The 19,664-nt window shown below is 43.6% G+C and overlaps 2 protein-coding genes across 3 annotated transcripts; one reads left to right on the top strand and one right to left on the bottom strand.

Moving 5' to 3' along the window:
- Positions 1–2,233: 2,233 nt before the first annotated feature.
- Positions 2,234–10,237, bottom strand: tm9sf1 (transmembrane 9 superfamily member 1). 2 transcript variants are annotated; one of them, XM_080515210.1, is made up of 10 exons: positions 10,086–10,237; positions 9,785–9,983; positions 6,878–7,089; positions 6,419–6,550; positions 5,815–5,937; positions 5,028–5,386; positions 4,553–4,707; positions 4,239–4,424; positions 3,867–4,140; positions 2,234–3,497 (listed from the first exon to the last, which is right to left on the bottom strand). In XM_080515210.1, exons 3-10 carry the CDS (start codon positions 7,037–7,039, stop codon positions 3,104–3,106), a joined length of 1,785 nt encoding a protein of 594 aa, XP_080371336.1. In that variant the 5' UTR covers positions 7,040–7,089; positions 9,785–9,983; positions 10,086–10,237; the 3' UTR covers positions 2,234–3,103. The 2 variants fall into 2 exon arrangements, with proteins under 2 accessions (XP_080371336.1, XP_080371335.1); XM_080515209.1 differs by having other exon boundaries at positions 9,785–10,237.
- Positions 10,238–10,530: 293 nt separating this feature from the next.
- On the top strand, positions 10,531–19,103 carry fen1 (flap structure-specific endonuclease 1). The gene is made up of 12 exons (XM_080514730.1): positions 10,531–10,574; positions 11,746–11,840; positions 12,615–12,717; positions 12,925–13,027; positions 13,139–13,202; positions 13,514–13,623; positions 15,965–16,101; positions 16,212–16,278; positions 17,541–17,672; positions 17,780–17,931; positions 18,572–18,686; positions 18,793–19,103. Exons 2-12 carry the CDS (start codon positions 11,759–11,761, stop codon positions 18,868–18,870), a joined length of 1,143 nt encoding a protein of 380 aa, XP_080370856.1. The 5' UTR covers positions 10,531–10,574; positions 11,746–11,758; the 3' UTR covers positions 18,871–19,103.
- Positions 19,104–19,664: the final 561 nt, after the last annotated feature.

The raw sequence follows: 19,664 nt of genomic DNA, 5'->3' as shown, positions 1-19,664 counted from the left end.
CATTCAGCGTGAAAAAGCAAAGATGGGATTGTGTATTCAAAAGAGTGACAGCTTTGTGAAACAAACATTTTAAATCTGAGATGATTTACAGACCTGAGGATTATGATGTGTGCTTAACAGGACCTCCTGTTGAGGCCTATGCAGCCTCCTTCGATTTTCAGTTCCAAGATGGGAGCCAAAACCCACACCTGGAAAATACAACACATTCATGAGCACATAATTACTGCCATCAAGTATTAATTTATGTTTATTTGTGTTTTTTAGACCATGTATGAAATTTCACTCCAAATCAAGTACTTTTGTAATCTTTTTAGCTTGCTTTGCTACTTTCAAAATCAAACATTAATATTGATATCCCACAATTTAATTTAATGATAAACCATTCTCCTGTATTCCAAAGATTATTCTTTAAACAGACAAACCCCCCTGTGCTACATCTACATTCCTTTACAAAGAAAATGTTTCAAAATATTTTGTTGTTTGAAAGAGAAATGTGTTTTTAATCTGGATATTTAACCAGATGGAAGTTTTTGGAGAAGAGTACTTTACTTATACTGGAGTATTTCTAACAACTTGGGTACAAATATATGTAGTTATGTAAATATTGCAGCCATCTCAGTCTGCCACCGGCTCAATGGATGGATAGATATATAATAATAAATTCCTTTGTGTGTTCTTTAACTTTTGTACCCAGGTACAAATTTGTTCATTAATTTGAATCATAAAATAGATGATTAAAATATTCTTGCAGAGCTATCTGTACACTACTTAAACAATAAAGTCAGATATTTTTCCCAACTCATAACTCAGGACATTGCACATTACCTTGACGTCGGGAGGAATTTGCTTTTGGTTCGGGTAATAACCAGGGCATCATGGCTGCAAAACAAATCACATAGCAGAAACAATCAAGCACTTGTTTGCACATATGTGCTTTTCTCTGAACTCCTTCTCAGACTCAGACAAAAAAAATTAGGTGAACAAGAGCAGCACATTAAAGAGTAAGAGAAAAAATGTAAACACAAAAAAGAAAATCAAACCTGCAAAGAAGCGTTGAATGGGTCGTCACTTCTTATGGAACTTTGACTGACAATGTCACTTCAATAGTGGACTGATGTGGCAACGTTTTAAAAGTAAAATGAAATCTCGAGCTGACAGTGTGATGAACTTGTAGTGGTTTACTGGATTTTCCACCCAATTGGGGTGTTTTTGTTTATGTTTGTTGGGGAAAAAATACATTGGGCTGGTGATTAAAATTTGGGCTGCTTTTGTCCACATTTGGCGAGTTTTTAATATTGTGAAAACAGCTTGCTCTCTCTCTCTCTCTTAAACAATTAGCCCATACAACAAATAATTGAGCATAAATAAATACGCAAATAAATAACTGACCTGAGTTGAAATCAATCGTCATCTGTTGTTTTTTTTCCTCCAAATCGGCATCCATTTGCCGATTTCCATTTCAACATAAGCGTGACGTAGGTCCATTCCAGCCTCATGAACGTGGGCTCTGGTTGAGCAAAACCCGACTTCCGTGTACCTTCCGGCCATTCGACTTTCGTTTTAATGTCGGAGAACGAAAAACCAGACACCCTCCGATTTTCGATTTGACATTGGGAAACAAAACGAATCGTTTTGAAATTAAAAATAGAAAAACAAAAATCGGGTCGTTTCCCGACATGGCTTTCTGAAGTAAAAATCGGGAAATAAAATACAACCGTAATGTTTTATTTCAACTTTGAGTTGCCAGAAAACAGGAAATCGAGCGTGTTCTTCTTCTGTTGCTGCCGTTGGTGCTGCTTCACCGTCCTTACTCGTGTGGCGCCCCCCCCCCCCCCTCGGTGATTTTCTTTTATAAATTTGATGATTTAAAAACGTATACAAAATGTTTAATATGTGAGTTAAAGGATAAATTGTTAAAATAATTTGTAGATGAGACGTTGAACTCAGGTGCAAACTTGGTCTGTACTCATTTATTCTGACCATTGACATTTTCTGCTTGATTTTGCATTTGATTTGTATGTTCATAAAAAATGTAAATATAGGAATTTCATTAGCTTTTGATTGGCAGCTGAAGGAGTTGAGGTCACCTAATGGACACAACTGCTTTGGATTAGCCTAATATACCCAATAATACTACAAAGAACAATATGTACCTTGGAAATCATAGGTTAAGAATAATTACTGAAGTGATTATGCTATTAAACATTTAAAAACAAAGTGTCGGTAAGTCGGACATTTTTTTATTAGAGGAAACAAAAGACACCACAGGTTTTGTTTTTGCTGGCAATGTTGTATTAAAAAGCATTTTACTGAAAAGACTATATTTACATCAGAACCAAAATCACAGTGGTGACCAAAGAGTACAATTACAATATTGCTCCCATCACCAATATCTTGCAACAGGTGTTCAATGTACAAGGCGTCATTCGTCTAATCCACTGCAGATCTACATGGAGGCTTACAGGGCCAGTGCAAAACAAGGCTTCTGTTGAATCTGAACAGGCCACCGCCGCATTGCGAGAGGCGAAGTGAGACTGCAAGTCATGACACTCGCACTGCCGCATTCAATCATCCCAACTACAGGACGAGTCAGCGGTCTGTTTCGGTAAAGTTGTTGTTTCATGTTGAATATGAAGCTCCTGTGCAGCCTTGACAGACCGTCGAGTAGAACCCAGAGTAAATGATGCGCCCCCCCACACACACACACACACATATACACACACCGACCATCATAACACAAGTTGCGTCCATTCACACGTGCACCGTATCATACATCGAAAGCATCCATCCCTCATTGAAAGTCAAGTCATCCCTTTGTACTGAAATCCCATTTTTATCATGACCTCCTCCCCCACATCAATCTTCATCTGCCCTCAGTAAACTATTCCTTCTCCACCCGTGACAGCTGCTCATGTCGAATTACTAACTCCTCTCCAATCCAGGTAAAGCCCCCCCCCCCCCATTTCTTCTCCCCGTCTGATGCAACCGTCGTCGTGCTTGTGAGTGAAAGAGCAGGAGAGGAGAATGAAGACTGTCCATGTGTGCCGTCGTGTAAATGTCTGTGGTGAGCGTTGTTTTGCGCGCGCGCACACGGGTTTCATATCTAGTCCATCTTGAGGCTACGGTAGATGTAGCGGATAAATGCCAGCGAGGACCAGAACGACACGCTGCCCAGCATCAGTGAGAAGACCAGCGCCGTGAGCAGAGAGTAGCCGAAGAACTCCGTGCTCTGCACCAGGCCGCTCATGGACGAGCGGTTCCTGAAGTAGAACACGGAGTAGACGAAGATGAAGAGTCCGGTGGAGCCGGTGCTCAGCACGCTCCGCCACCACCAGCGGTAGTCCTCGCCCGACAACAGGAAGTAGGTGAGCGCCACGGAGATGCAGGCGCCCACGGAGAGGAGGATGGCGAAGACGCACAGCAGGATGCCATAGAGGGTGTAGTGCTCTCTGCCCCAGACGGTTGCAAAGATGTAGTACAGCTCCACCGAGATGGCACTGGGTGTGTGTGGGGAGGGGGTCATGAATAATAATGAACAATAAAGAAAAAAATAAATGGTTGGCAGTTTAACATTATTTGGCAAAACAAACCCTCTTCAATTCCATTATTCTCCCAGGCACATATAAGATCTGTTGTGATTCCTACATTGCTGACTTGATTTGGACGTGAATTCACAAACACTTCAAATTAAAACTGGAAGTTTGCACTTGATCCCGTTTGTTTAAATCCATCCAACTTTTGGTGAATGTTGACATACAAGTCGGTTCATCTCCACTAAGCCTTAAAAGATCCTTTAATCGCACAATGAAATTTTAATTGACAAAGATTTCGCCGACTTCACACCACGTCCTCTGCCTCCAGCTCACCTGAAGGGCAGGAATCCCCCGATGGCCATGTGCACGACGGCGTGCTTGTACCACGGCTGCGTGGGGATCTGCCGCGGGATGTTGCGTGTGCGGCACGGCGCCTGGAAGCTGCCGGCTCGGTTCTTGCCCACGATGCCGCCGATGACGGTGAGGGGGAAGCCCACCAGCACCCAGGCGCCCAGCAGGAGGAGCACGGTGGTGGCCGGCAGGGCCTGCGTGGAGCCGCTGTACCAGTGGACGGAGTTCACCACGCTCCACGTGAGGAAGAGGGGCGCTGCGGGGGGGGGGGGGGAACCAAGGAAAGAACCGATCAATACCGGCTTGGTGCCCCGGTCGGCAGTGTCGGGGGGGAAAGGAGCTCGGGCCGCTCACCGGAGAAAAGCGAGGACGTGAGGATGATGTTCCACACCCAGCGCTGGCCGTTGATCTGCGTGTAGAAGCTGCACGAGACGTAGCCGGACACGCAGCTGGTCAGGGCGTACAGGACGATGGCGGCCGAGTTGATGGCGCCGTGGCGGTGCACGTTGAACATTCCCAGCAGCGCCATGAAGATAATCCCTGCAGGAATGAGGGCGTATTCGGGGGAGAGAGGGAGGGGGGGCAATGGACGACGACGACGAAGGAGAAGACCCGAGAGACGGTTGAGCGGAGGAGCTGGACGCGCGAACGCCACGCTGCGAACTCACCTGTGGCAAGCGTCAGGAACTGAGCCCCGACTCCCAGCACGGCGCACAGCAGGCTTTTCAAAGGAGGAAACCTGAAGACGTCGGTGTGTATGATTTTCCAGCCGTTGTCTCCTTGGTCCAGATCGTCGCAGCCGCCCTCCTCCTCCACATTGTACCTGCAGATGTTGCAAAGTCATTTCGCCTGATGATGTTTGAATTCAACAAACAAGCAGCAAAAACGGCAATATGAACATTTCCCCTGTTGAAAAAAAACCACAGTTTTACTGGCCTTTTAAAAATCTGTTTATATCATTATTCTTTCATATCCTTATCCTAATTTTATTTTTCGGGTATGAAATGCTCCGTCGGCTGAACAGTGTCAGGGTCAAGCACGAGCTCATAAATATCGCTCGATATCTGGAGTCTGTGGCTTGTACTTTTCACTTATCATTTAGTTTTTGTGCAATGAAGTGGCGCCGGCTTCACACCGACTTACCTGGCAAAGTCGTTCTTCAGGACTCGCATGAGGATGATGATGACGAAGCCCAGCAGCAGCACCACCAGCACCAGCGAGTTGATGATGGACAGCCAGTGGATCTCCAGCGTTTTGGGGAAGAAGGAGTAGTCGCGCAGGCGCTCGCTTCGCCGCGAGTGAGGCAGGGTGGACTCGAACCAGTGCACGCTGTACGTGTGGCTGACCTTCAGGCTGCCCCCGCCGACCCCGACCCCGCCGACCGCCGAGCCCGCCCCCTCCTCCAGCGGCACGGGCTTCACGTCCTTCACGGAGACGTTGGCGAAGATCACGGAGTCGCCGTTGTACTCGATGTTAAAGTCCAGGTGCGTCCACAAACCCACCTGGAGGGCAGAGGAGAGCGTTTCACACCCAGTGCAGCACGCCAGAGGAAGGACAAACAAACAAACAAACAAGCACAAAAAGTAATTTCAGGTAGGTCGAACAGTAACTGTTGAATTAAACTAACACCCAGGGTTTATTTTGTGACGACTGTTGCACACTGCTCACTCATATGTTGCAATTTGCGGCACAAACAAACACATACATCTGAATTAAAATGAATAAGTGGAATCAGCAAACTAGAAAATGTGAAACAATATTAAGGGCAATCGAGTTTAGGAAAAGGCATTTCTTTATATCACAAGTCTTGGCGGTGACATTTGGCAGCCATCTTTAAAACGTCTTCCATCCGGGAAGACCTGACCTGAGGAAGACACGAGTCTGACGGACGAATGGACTCGGCGAGCCAGAAGGTCGGCGCTGCGCTCACCTTGTGGCTGTGAGGCAGGAAGCCGCTCTCCTCGATGTAGCCCACAAACCCCCAGATGGGAATTTCATCCAGGGTGAACTCAAAGTAGTAGAGCTCCTCGATGGCCTCGCGGAGCTCGTCCACCTGACGCAGAACAGGCAAGTTTTCACGTCGAGACGACAGACGGTGATCCAGAAACCTCACAGGCCAAGTGGATTCCTTCATTTATTACTGCTCGGAATATTTAACGTTGTCGAATCTTGAACCAACACATGCTTGACTTTGTGTATATAGGTCATCATCATTAATGATCACTTATTTTCATTGGCATCGCTAAAGCGACGTGGCCACACCCTCACGGACGCCCGCGATTTTCCAAACCAGTTTGAAAAGCTTCCGGTAAAAAACACAAACCTGGATGAGTTGAGAAAAATGTACATAAAAAGACTTCCAATATAAAAAACTTTGATTTACCATTAAGCCTGACACTTGGTGTTCTGTGTTGGACTTACGCTGTGGTCTAGATACTCATAGTCACAAAGCTGCAAAACCCTAAACTAGACATTGAAGTCAGATTTGATCGTTTACGTTTTTTGTGAGAAGGTGGTTTTGGACCAGACTGTACCTGTTTCTCTGAAAGTGTCAGATGACAGAGGAGCTTCTTCTCCACGTTCTCTCTGAAGCGGATGTGATACAACGACTCGGCCATCCTGTCGCCGTCCAGCACCTCCCCCAGACTCAGCGACTTGTGATGCACCTGAGGATGACGCCATGATCGTCACGCAAAGCAGCCAATCGGGACCGAGCACTCAGGAATAAAAGGGCAACAGCAGCAATAGCTGGACACGCGTGTTTCCGGTGCCATGGTTCCCGAGTCTCATAGCGGTGAGTCGTGACTCAAACTCTGGTTAAAACTCGTCATTGCTGAGCCGCTTTATGAACAAAACTGAATGGAATCATTTCTTAATAGTTGTAACTTTACTTCCAGATGGAAAAAAGATATTCTTCCTAATAAGAAATATCCACACGTTTTGAAACACTGTCCAGCTCCACTATGACACACAGTGACAGTTCACACACTGACCTTATCCGGCCTGCACACAGGCAAGGTGTAGTAGTGATACGTCTCGTGGGGGTTGTGATAAGGCCCCACTTTGTTGACATACAGAGTCACATTGTCCCCCTGCTTGTAGCCCGCCGCCCAGCCCGAGAGCAAGCACAGGACCAAGACACGGAGCGGCGCCATCGTCCTCCGACAGCCACCAGGCAGGTGTCCAATTCCACGACGCAGTGGCCCTGCCGAAAAACAAACAAGCCAAAAAAGAAAAAGGAAAGGACGCGTCATCATCAGTTCTTGTCGGAGGTCAGTCAGTCCCGAGAACGAAGCTCAATCGGCTGCGCTTCAAAGGCCAAAAGTTAGAGCTGCAGTTTCCTGCCGCGCCGCTCCAGACTGCAGAGCCGACATGAATTACAACGCATTTCATCAGTTGTATCAGTCCACAGGGGCTTCTTCTTCTTCTTCTTCTACGCGAATTAAATGAGCTCAGTCAATGTTCTGTTACGACGACGGGAGATCGGTACCGTTGCTCAGAGATGCTGCTGTGGTCATCCTGGTCAGACAGCTGCAGACTCCCCACGAGCACCGAGCAAAATGCTGCCTTCCATTTCCAGAGTAACAACAAGCAACATCCCGAAGACGCAAGGTGCAAACAAGCACAACATGAAGCACGCATAACAGAACAGGTGTCGTGGCTTTGTTAATAAGCACAATGGGGATCAGGAGAAATAAAATTGCTCTGCCTTGAGGTAACCATACTCGCAGCGACGCGTCTGGATGTTGGAGATATGAAGTATTTCTCACACTACTGCAAAACAAAGCGTCTCTTTTAACTTAGAATACTGTCGTTTAGTTGGGGGCCCATTTGAAGGAAAGTCTGTTGCCCCGCGTCTCATAACCTGCCCACTCGGGGTCACGTTATTTCACTAAGAGGCCAGCGAGTCGAACCTCCATGCCAAAGAGTTTCTATGCCGATGAGCCCCCGGGGCCAGAGGACGACTCGTCAATACTGCCCGTCAGTGACGGCCGAGGTCTTTGCGGTCACGCGAGGTCAAACGGGGCTCAACGGTCACCGTGGTTACTGACCACAAACCTCTGCAGCCAAATCAGGGAGCCCGTTCGGCAATGTAGAAAATCGAGGAGGGATTTGTGTTTTTTTTTTTCTCCACTTTCACCTGCATGATTTCTTCTACTCCTCTCACACGTCCAGCTTCCTGTCCGGATGGAGACGCTGCCGCCTTCCACTGAATGCGACCGTTCCTCCATGTGCGAATAGTGTTTGGTCTGCATTCCCCACTGCATTACACGCCATACATTGTCCTCTGGTATGTCGTCCTTGACGTACCAGTTTCTGACTTCACTTCCCGTCCACAGTGCCTGCCAGGTGTTCGCTTCCCCAAACTCTACCTGGCGAAGCCACTCGCTTTAGGCGCAAACATTCTGAAGACGGTTCAACCGGCAGTGTGAGACTCCAGGGCTTTAGGTTACACATTTAAAGTTGCTTTATTGTGGCTTTTATTAAAGAAAAACAAAAAACAAAACAGCAATTACGAATATTTGCAGAATGTGCTCATATCTCAGTCTGTTTCAAATATCATCACTGAACTCTCCCTACATTCCGTTAACGTGAGATTTGTTTTGACAGATAATGACAATCTTTGTCAGTCAGTCAGATTAAGACTTGGAATTCATCAAACAAATTCTCAACAGAATCTGTTCCGCTTTACGTCGTCTTTTGTTGATATTTATGTTGTGCATGTTGATGCCGTAATAATGATAAGTGTAGGGTATCTTGTAATGTGCAGCCCTACTCGCAACTGCAGTTAAAGCCAAAAAGACAACAAAAAAAGCCGAGAGCAACACAACTATGATTCATACATAACTTCAACTGATAAAAATATTCATTGTCATTGGTTCATCAGTGTCTGAGAGGCTGAATTCAACCACTAATTTCTCTGACGAAATCACACACAATTGGTCTTTGTCGAAGGTTTCCCAGATTTACATTTCATAACGGCAATGACACAACACTGAGACCTGGGCTGAGATTTTGCCACGAAACCCAGCAAGCAAAAACCATTTCTAACAAACAGGAATCAACGCCACTGATGTGCAATATGTCTTATAAGGGATCAGTGGAATGACACAATGACTGAAAGCATGTTTGGCTGTGTGCATCGGCCGTCTGCTTGGGTTTTCCTACTTTTTGTTTCGTGCTTTTCGCCGATTTTATGGTGCTTGTAGCACATTTCATGAAATGATGTACAGATTTGTAAATGTTCTTGTACATGTTACAAGAAAGATATCCATCTGTCTGATAAAAAGCCCTGTTATCAGAGTAATTTGCAGAGTAAAAAGCAACAACTATCGGAGAGGTTTTCATGAGAGTGGACTCCATTTTGCAGTAGAAGGGTTTATTAAAATGTGATTTTTGAATAATATTGAATAAAGTTGGCTCAAAATGGCTTACATGTTTAGTTTGTCTTCATATCAGCAGCACCAGAAGTACACGAAACAAAATACGTCTCGAATAAGCAAAGTGATTCCCTGTTATGGCCCCAATATGCACATGTGAAACCTGATTTAATCTTCTGCCACTTCCTCATACCGATCCCTACCTTAACCTCACACTGAGTCGCTGCAAAAACAAACAAACAAACAAACTCCGAGTTCCACCTTTATGTGATTTATGGTGTCTTTGTTTAGTTTAGTTTCTACTGTTTCGAGCCATTCATACTTTCACTGATCAATTAGTCCGACACTGGCTAAGATCAGTGGAACAAGGTCAAACTCTGGATACATTAATTTGCCTGTGATGAAGAGGATGAGGCCTTCGGAGATTACCGAAGAGCAAACAGCTGATCAACGCTCCCGCTTCCACCTGAACACAGATGTTTGCATCAGGAGCTTGAGATGTAAGAGAAGTCACTGTACCAGTCTCTCTGCTGTGTCACTCCTGTGCTGATACTGCAGATCCAACGAAACCAGATTCCTGGAATCCTCTCACTTCGGGCCTCTTCCTCTTCTCCCCTTCTCCCTCTACACAAACCCAGTCTTACGACCAAGCATCTCGGGGATCCTCGCTGCGGGCTCTCGGTGGATCCACCACGGTCATATCCGGGTACACCGAGTCCTGCAGGACGGGAGGTCCGAGGCGAGTCCACGTCACCTCGGAAAGTAAAAATAACGACGAGTTTTTTTTTTACCCGGAGTGGGTGGAGAGACGCTCACACACCTGCGGTGCCTTCCCGCCGCCTCACAGCTTTCCCTCTCGGCTGGAAGTCACACCGACAGCCGGCCACACGCACGGTTCATGCGGAAGCCTGACATAATGTTGTCGGTTTGAGCTCGAAGCTAAAGGACCGTGTTGTGTTTCTGTGCAGACCGGATTTCCTCCGACAGCTACCAATAGGAAGCTCCGAGTTACCACTCAGACACGATCAGTCGATCTGCGCCATCGATCGACCGATCTACCGAGGGTGGACGCAGACTTCATGTGTTTTATATCTATGATTCTATTAGATAAACTAGCATAGACCCCGTCTATACATAAATGCACACAGAATCAATATTTCTTCTATAGACAGTGTGGAGTAATTCTACGTGTATGTATTTGATCAGCGAGCCCTGCTCGACATTTTGATAGGTAATGCCTGCCATTTGATTTCCCGCGAAACAGCGGCAGCACTTCGCGCCACGGGCTCTGGGCTGCGTGCACAAACCGGTGAGCGAACCATAAAACGTTTAATTTGAACATTACTACCGCGTGTATATGGTCTTTGGATAAACCAGCTGACAGTTGGATTGAATTCGACTTTATTTATGTTTTCGTTGTTGATCTAACTGCAGCCTGGAACTTGCCCAGACAGGACTCCTCCTGCACACCAGACTGGATCAAGAAAATGTTTCATTTAACCTACTGTGGATTGACTTGTGACACACTGTTGTCATTCAGATTGTATTTTTTTTACATATTTTGAATTGCAAGGTTTGAATGTTTAAATCGGCGTGCATGCGCAGAATATTAGAGTGTGTGAAATGATCTTGTTCAGAGTTATTTCTTTTGAAAACATCCTGCAAGGAGCAGCAAGAGGAATCTACTGCTTTCATAATAACTATGGAGATATAAATATTACTTTTAATTAGAGATGGTTCCAGCTTTACTGTAACATCCTTATGATGGATTATTCGCCCTAAACAATAATTAAATATTTATTTTTAAGGTATGATTACTTTAAGGATTAAATCCCAGTATTTGACAGATTTCAGTTTATCGTTAACAGTTGAAAGATAAGTAAACATTACATGATAAATAGTTTATCCCAGAAGTTTTCAAAAGTGTTTGGATGGGCATTGCTTTCTGGTGGAGCAACAGGGAAAATCTGTTTGTGTTCTCATACAGGATCGTATGTATTCCTGTAATATTCTAATATTTTATGATAACTAATGGATAGGTGGAGGAGAAAGCCAAATTCTTTCATATTAATTCAATGATATAACAATGGTGAATGTTGCAGACAATTTATATAGAATTATTTAAAATTATTATGATTGTCTATGGATCTCAACAGCCATTGTTAATGTTTTTAGTGTATTGTTCTCTGTACACTTGTGTGGTTTCATTACAAAAATAACAGCAATCACTAGTGGCCCATCATCAAAACTATATTTTCTTCTGTGTTTCTGCCATTCTGTATAAACAGTCGTTTTTAAAACGTTGCTGTGTAAAAGCGAAAAACCTTTCTGAAACGAAAAAGCAATAACAATGCATTTTCCCTCGAAATGTTGTCGTATAAACAAAGCTGGAGATGCTGTTTGTAGTGCCCTGCTGCTGTGTTCAACAGAAAATATCGTTTGATAACAGAATCCATGTAAATAAATTCTTTGTATTCCAGATTTCTTGCCACAATGGGAATACACGGACTCGCCAAGCTGATTGCTGATCACGCCCCCGCTGCCATTAAAGAACAAGAAATCAAGAACTACTTTGGTAACTTAATTCCGTTTTGAAATAGACCCTTTTAAGCAGGGACATTTACTGCAAAGTGAGGGATATGTCTGTCGTAACTTCAAGTAAAATTCTCGAAGATTAGATTTTTAAATCCATTTCGATTGATTGGCTAAAAATGTGATGAGATACGACATTCGAAGGGAGGCCTGGTTACCGTACACAAAAATAACCATTAAACACTAACAAACAGTTGATAAACAAAAATGCTTAAAACATTCTGAGGCCATAAAACACTTCCGTATAGCGAACATCGGTATGTGAAACACTTCTATAAAACTAACATGTAACAGTGAGTCCCTGGAAGGTTTTAAAAGTCCAGTTTTGTTGTTCAGTTTATCATTACTACGAATGCAGATTTTGAAATTGGAAATTGGAAATTGGAAGTAGCTCAACACATATTTGAATTCAGTTACCAGTTTTTTGGGTTGTATTTATATTGGAGTGTGAAACACGTGTTTTGCATTTAAGCACCTGCTCAACTTGACAAAGCTGTTTTTGAGCCCTGCTGAACCATGTCGCAGAATCTCAAGAGTCAGGAGAATTTACAGAAATAATAAACAACAGTGTCATCACATCAAGATGCCATTTTGAATGCAGATTAAAAAAAAAAAAAAAAAGATGATTTGAGGGTGTTAATGTATAAATGAGAACGGGCCTAAGAAAGAGTGAACCTTTCTGTGACTGTTGAGTTGCTGCTGTCAGATTAGTGTTAAACTCTATTTACAATCTTTTTTCCTTCTTTTTTTTTTGCAGGCAGAAAAATTGCCATCGATGCCTCCATGTGCATCTATCAGTTCCTGATCGCAGTGCGACAGGATGGGAACGTTCTGCAGAATGAAGACGGAGAGACAACAAGGTACAGTCGCGCCTCAGACTGACTGTCTAGAGTGTTTTCACAAATCCTCGTCTCTGCGACGAGGACTTCTGGTTGAGGTTTTCCGCCGCTGCAGCACACCTCAGTTTCCAAATTCAAGCGTCATCGTGAAACCAAACGTTTCACAACATACTTTGATATTTGCTCCAATATCGCAAGCCCTGTTTTGTTTCTCTTTTCTTTTTGCAGCCACCTCATGGGAATGTTTTACCGCACAATCCGCATGCTGGAAAGTGGAATCAAGCCGGTGTACGTGTTCGATGGGAAGCCCCCTCAACTCAAATCGGCAGAGGTTCGTATGAGTTTGGATTTTTTTTTTTGTTTGTTTCTCTCTTTACTCGCCGTGTGGTTTGCATCCGGACTCCTCCGGTCAGTGTTAAAGGAGACGTGTTAAACATTTCAGCTGGAGAAGAGAGGCGAGAGGAGAGCCGAGGCTGAGAAGATGCTGGTAGAAGCCCAAGAAAAAGGTTTTGTTTGATTTCCATTATTATATTTTATTCCATTTTTTGTATTAGTATTTCTCGTTCACAAAGTGACATTATACTTATGAAGTCCGTTTGTTTATTGAATTATGTAATGTGTTACTCTGCTGAGTAAAATTAACATATTGCCAGTTTGTCTCGCCTTAATGGCTTTTGGTTGAAATGCGTCGGTGTTTGTTTTTCTCTTTCCAGCTGAGAATAAATGAAAACTAATGAATTCAAGCTTGAGGGATCCAGACTTTGATTGAAATGCGGTTTTGAGAAGTGGGCTCTGATGTAGTTTTGTGGTCCCTCAGGTGAACAGGAAAACATCGACAAGTTCACCAAACGTCTGGTTAAAGTCACCAGGCAGCACAACGACGAGTGCAAGAAGCTGCTGACCCTGATGGGAGTGCCGTACGTCGAGGTGAGAGCCTCCTGCCGTCCTGCTGCCACGGACTGGATTAAACCAGGATTTAATGATTGTTGGTTCAGGAGTACAGGATGCCTGAGCTGGGGTCTATTACTCTGAGTACGCTTTTATACATGAAGAGTGTTTCAACAGTGTTTTAAGTATTAAAATGTGCACTGATGTGCAGTTTTTTATCCCCCGCCGTAGCCGATAGGCCCCGAAGGGGGATCTTGAAACAGTCTCCGTACGTCCGTACGTCCGTACGTCCATCCATTCGAACGTTTCTACCTATATCTCGGCAACCCCTGGGCCCACAGTCACCAAACTTCACATGTGGATACATCTCAGAGGGGGAAGGGATACTATGGTGACCTTGACCTAATTTGCATATTAAGTAGGTCACAGGGTCACAAAGTGCTTAAAAACACATTTTGGGCTCTGGAGGCCTAGGTTTTTGAGCTAGGGCTCTGAAATTTTATACACACCTACTAGTACGCTGGGGACACCCTCCAGCATACCAAGTGACCTGACCTTGACCTTGGCCTTGAAGATTGGTAGGGTCTGAAATTTGCTCGTCATGGTTGCAAAATTACGGAGCCCCTCTGGTGACATTGGTGAAAAAAAAATTAGTGCAATACTAGGCATACTCCTTTGCTACTACAAGAAATATGAAAGAATATTACTAGGAATTTGGAGAAAAGTACTCTTAAACTTGAATCTGTTGGTTGAAAATAATGATCTCTCGCCTGTTTTCAAAATGCAATAAAAAGGAATCCTTCATAGGTTTATGCCTGATTCCACTTCAAGGCATACTAGACATACTCCTTTGTTACTGCAAGCAATATCGAAGAATATTACTGTAGGGATTTGGAGTAAAGTACTCTTAAACTTGGAGCAAATTAACGAAAATAATGATTTCTCACACCTGTTTTCAAATTCCAATTAAAAAAGATTCTTCATAGGTTTATGCCTGATTTCACTTCAGTGCAATACTAGATATAGTCCTTTACCAGTACCAGTAAGATCAAAGAATATTACTGTAGAAATTTGGAGAAAAGTAATGTCAAACTTGGATCTGTTGGTCGAAAATAATGGTCTTGCCTTCATTAATTTGCTCCAAGTTTAAAAGTACTTTTCTCCAAATTCCTACAGTGATATTCTTTGATGCTGCTTGCAGTAGTAAAGGAGTATGTCTAGTTCTGCCTGAAGTGGAATCAGGCATAAACCTATTAAGGATTCCATTTTATTGCAGTTTGAAATTAGATGAGACCATCATTTTCGATCAACACATCCAAGTTTAAGAGTACTTTTCTCCAAATTTCTACAGTAATGTTCTTTCATATTTCTTGTAGTAACAAAGGAGTATGCCTAGTATTGCGCTGAAGTGAAATTGGGTGTAGACCTATGAAGGATTCCGTTTTATTGCATTTTGAAATCAGACCATCTGTCTTTCTGTCAGCATTGCGGCCGTACGTTGACCTGTGTTTTACCGTAAAGGTGTTAATAAAAGCGCAGTTAAAATTCACTTGACGGCAGTTTAATAACGCGTGGCCACGACTTATTTAACTCGTTCCCACGCCTTAATAACGCGTGGCCACGCGATTAAGCAAGAATTTTTTTTTCACCAATGTCACAAGAAGGGCTCCGTAAAAAATACATGTATTTTCATATAAACATTTCTCCTCATTTCTCAGCAGTTCCTGGGCCCACAGTCACCAAACTTCACACATGGACACTCCACCTGGGGAGAAGGGGCACCATGGTGACCATGACCTAATTTGCATATCAGGTCACAGGGTCACTAAGTGCATAAAAACACCTTTTGGGCTCTGGAGACGTATTTTGACATAGCTTATGAAGAAGACCTTTCAGATTCTACATAATTATCTACTAGGACCCATGGAACACCCTCTAGTGTACCAAGTGTGCTGCCTTAGAGCTGGCTTTGTGAGAAAATATAAAGCCCTCCGGCGGGGGATTAGCCGAGCAACGGCCTTCTTGTTTTCATTATTCTTCTAACTTTTTGAAGTGCTCTGGTTTTTTTTTATAACATTTAATAACACAATGTGCACATGCCCGTAAAGCTATATGAAGACATTGAATTTAAGTTAATATATAGATTATGTTCAGTCTTAACATTTAGTATCTGAAAACAAGCTGTGGACTTGTTCTTTCAGGAGTTTGCTATGTGAATAATTGTTACCATGAATAGAGGATAACATGTCCAGCAGATATGAAATCGATGGCTTTCTGCTCCCTTTAAAAAAAAAAAAAAAAAACAAGAGAGAATGTGTGTGATGTTTAAAGATTTTAAACAAAATGATCAGTTGTTGTGTGATTCTGGTTTCGGCTGCAGGCTCCCTGCGAGGCGGAGGCGAGCTGCGCCGCTCTGGTGAAAGCAGGGAAGGTGTTCGCCACGGCGACGGAGGACATGGACGGCCTGACGTTCGGGACGAACGTCCTGCTCAGACACCTCACGGCCAGTGAAGCCAAGTACGGGGCCGATCCATCGAACGATTCAGTCGACGAAAAAAGAAAAACGGCAAAAAAAAAAAGACGATGCATATCTTTTTTTTTTTTGTTTTGTTTTAATTTTATTTCAGGAAACTTCCAATTCAAGAGTTCCATTTCAGTCGCATCCTGCAGGACATCGGCCTCTCGAATGAACAGGTACAAACTGTTTTTAAAGCTTCTGGACGACCACCACTGACGGGGCGGATGTCTCAGTGATTTCCCTTTTTTAAATGGAAGCCTTCAGCCGAGACAAGTACTTGAGGTGTTTTTCTGGCCTGATTCACAATATGGCCGTGGTCAAGGTTCGTATTTGCAGTCGTACTGATTTTGAGCTCCATTTGCTGCGACAAGCACGGCTACTCTTCCCGGAGTCAGTCCAGCGTTCTGCTCACAAAACAATATTTACATCACACAGTGATATCGTGAAAACAAATTTACACCCAATTAATATTGAATATTGACGATAGATGACAGATGAAGCCAGGACAAAGTAATTATCATAAGCCTTCTGCTTATTATTATAATAGTTTAAGTAATGACAGCGTTCATTTGACTTAGTGAATTAGACCACCAACCTATTAATGGTCTACTCTATTTTAATGGCCACAGTTCGTATATGAGATGATGCCGTTTCTAAAGAACTTTAAATTGGTATTTACTTGATTGCATTAATAACTTGCTCTATACATTACAGTACTTTTTCCATTGCTTGTTCTCGCTTTGCGTTAGTTCAAATCTGCCCTCCGTGGCCTGTCTGCTTTTATAATTGTGGTCATCCGAACTAAAGTTTAGCTTTCTGCCAAAGGTTTAAGTACATTTGGCAGATTAGTTGTAATTATATTTCGGGTCAAATTCATTAAAGAAGCTGTAAATCTCTCTTTTTCACCTGAAGCCAGGACAAAGTAATTATCATGCATCCAGTTCACGTTGGCTCTGAATGGGCATCGCATGGCGCTGCTCTGCTTTGGACCGCTTGTAGAGCTTTGACACGTGTTTACAGCAGCACGTGACTGCGACAATACACATGTTTTAATAACATCTGCAGTCATGTGCTGCTGTAACACATACCAAACAACATCTTCTAGCCGTTGAGAGGCTTTTCCCCATCCTGCGTGCCCCTGTATTAATATGCTGGGACCAAGAAGTCTGACCTCTCACACCTGCTCAACACTTATATCTTTGATAACTTGATTTGGGTTCATTCCACAGCCTGTGTTCTGTTCCAAAAACAAGCCATCATTAAAATACCACAGCCAACTATTTTCACATCTGAGAAGCTTCCATTAAAAAAAAAAAAAGACAGTTTGCCTCCTGTTTTCGAGATAATTCTGAAGCCACAGTGATGCTGGCCCGAACCCACGACGTTGCATTTTTCTCACAAATTCTGGCATCAACTCCTGGTTTCTGTCCTGCGGTAGTTCATAGACCTGTGCATCCTGCTGGGCTGCGACTACTGCGGCACCATCAAAGGGATCGGCCCCAAGAGAGCCATCGACCTGATCAAGCAACACGGCACCATCGAGGAGATCCTGGAGAACATCGACCCCAGCGTGAGGAAAACCCCCCCCCCCCAGTTTCCTTCCCTGCACACGCCCACTTTTAGACACAGTTCTGACGGTGTGTGTGTGTGTGTGTGTGGTGTCGGCCCTCAATGCAGAAGCACCCGTCCCCCGAGGACTGGCTGTACAGGGAGGCCCGGCGCTTGTTTCTGGAGCCAGAGGTGGTGGACTGCACGTCGGTGGAGCTGAAGTGGACCGAGCCGGACGAGGAGGGCCTGATCCAGTTCATGTGTGCCGAGAAACAGTTCAGGTGAAATGAGAACTTCTCTCTCTTTTTGTTGAAACGCATGAACTGGGGGAAAAAAAAGATTTGACCACAAGGCTGCAGTGTTGGCCACGTTGACGTCGACTTTATCCCTCTGGCATCAGGTTTATAGAAGCAAAATGAGGCGTGTGCGTAGTTTTGTGTGTCTGTTGACATGTTTGCCTGTAATCAGATTAGTTTCTGGGATTCAATCTGATTTGTACATGTGTGTCACCACCAGGACCTTTAGGTTACTCTGTTCTTTACCTCCATGTCAGGGTGGCCCCTCAGTGGCTTTCATTTGTGAGGAGTTTTCTTTGCCCTTATTACGGTCTTGCGGGCTCAGTGACCTTGCGATCTGCACTCCATCTCTTTACAGTGCATACATAGTGTTAAAAAGCTCTGTAGTTTGAAATATTGACAATAGTCAGTCTGCCAGTGTCGACAAGATGCAACAAAGAGCCTGCAAGTCTAAACTGAGGACAAAGAGACCCTGGGATGGGGACAAATCTCTCTTACAGTGGACTAACATGTTTTCAGCTGAGTGATTTCTTCTTATTTGTCGCTGCATAAAATTTAAGGAAGTGAATGATTTGGCACTATTTTTTTCAGGTTTTTTTTACGAGAGTATTTGTGTTTCATGTAGTGAGGACAGGATCCGTAACGGCTGTAAGAAGATCACGAAGAGCAGACAGGGCAGCACACAGGGACGACTGGACTCTTTCTTCACCGTCACTGGATCTCTGTCCTCCAAACGAAAGGTTTGTCCCCCCCCCCCCCCCCCCTTAAAAACATGCTGTGGTTTCAATTCAATGGTTGTTGCCCCTTTTTCCAGTATTTTTCACAACTGTCTTATGTCTCACTCAGGAACCGGAGATTAAAGGATCGGCCAAGAAAAAGCAGAAGACTGGCGCCACGCCGGGCAAATTTAAGAAAGGCAAATAAGACGAAGTAGTTATTTGTCCTGAATTACGCTCGGTAAATAAAGACCAAATCTCCAGTGACGGTGTGAGGAAGTTACAACAGCAGGTTCACAGTAGTGAAGAAATCGTAAAAGTGTTTTAATGTGTTTGAAATAAATAAAGATGTTTTGTTTGTAGAGCATCTCGTCTGCAGCCTTTTAATCCACTTTGTCAACATGAAGTGAACATTGCAACATATTTCTTGAAGTGCGGAATTACCTATTTTTTGTGTCGTGTCGCCACATTAATGTGGCCTGAATTGTGCTTATTTACACTTAAACAGTAACTTGAGTATGGAATGCATTTGAACTGGACTTTTATGGTATGAAATTGACATTTTAGTGGAATATCAATGGTCATGAGTGTCATTAATATATATAAACACATTCCGATACAAGGAAGGAATATTAGAGATATAATTAAAGAATAGTCTCATTGAAGAAAATCTCTAAAATGATGAAAAAACCTTTTCGGTCAAAGCAGTTATGAGTCGGACACTGTTGATAGTTGGGCAGAACTTAGTTGGTCGACACTGCATTAGAGTGAAGTTATTGACATGTCTGAATTGTATTACTAAAGACAATATCAAAATGATTAAAAAAAGTTTTTTTTATGCATCAAGCCATCAATAATTTTAATACTTAAGAAAGCTTGATTGTGTGGGTTGTGTTTGGCTGGTATCGTGATAAAGAAAAAAAAGAACACGGGTTGAATGTGGGCCATATTGTGGGAACTGACAAGTGAAACTGGAATATTTTGATGTGTCGCAATATGTAA

Source organism: Blennius ocellaris (assembly GCF_963422515.1).
Source record: "Blennius ocellaris genome assembly, chromosome: 19".
Taxonomy (NCBI): Eukaryota; Metazoa; Chordata; class Actinopteri; order Blenniiformes; family Blenniidae; genus Blennius; species Blennius ocellaris.
The sequence above is the reverse complement of the archived record's forward strand: the minus strand, read 5'-3'. Positions and strand labels throughout refer to the sequence as shown.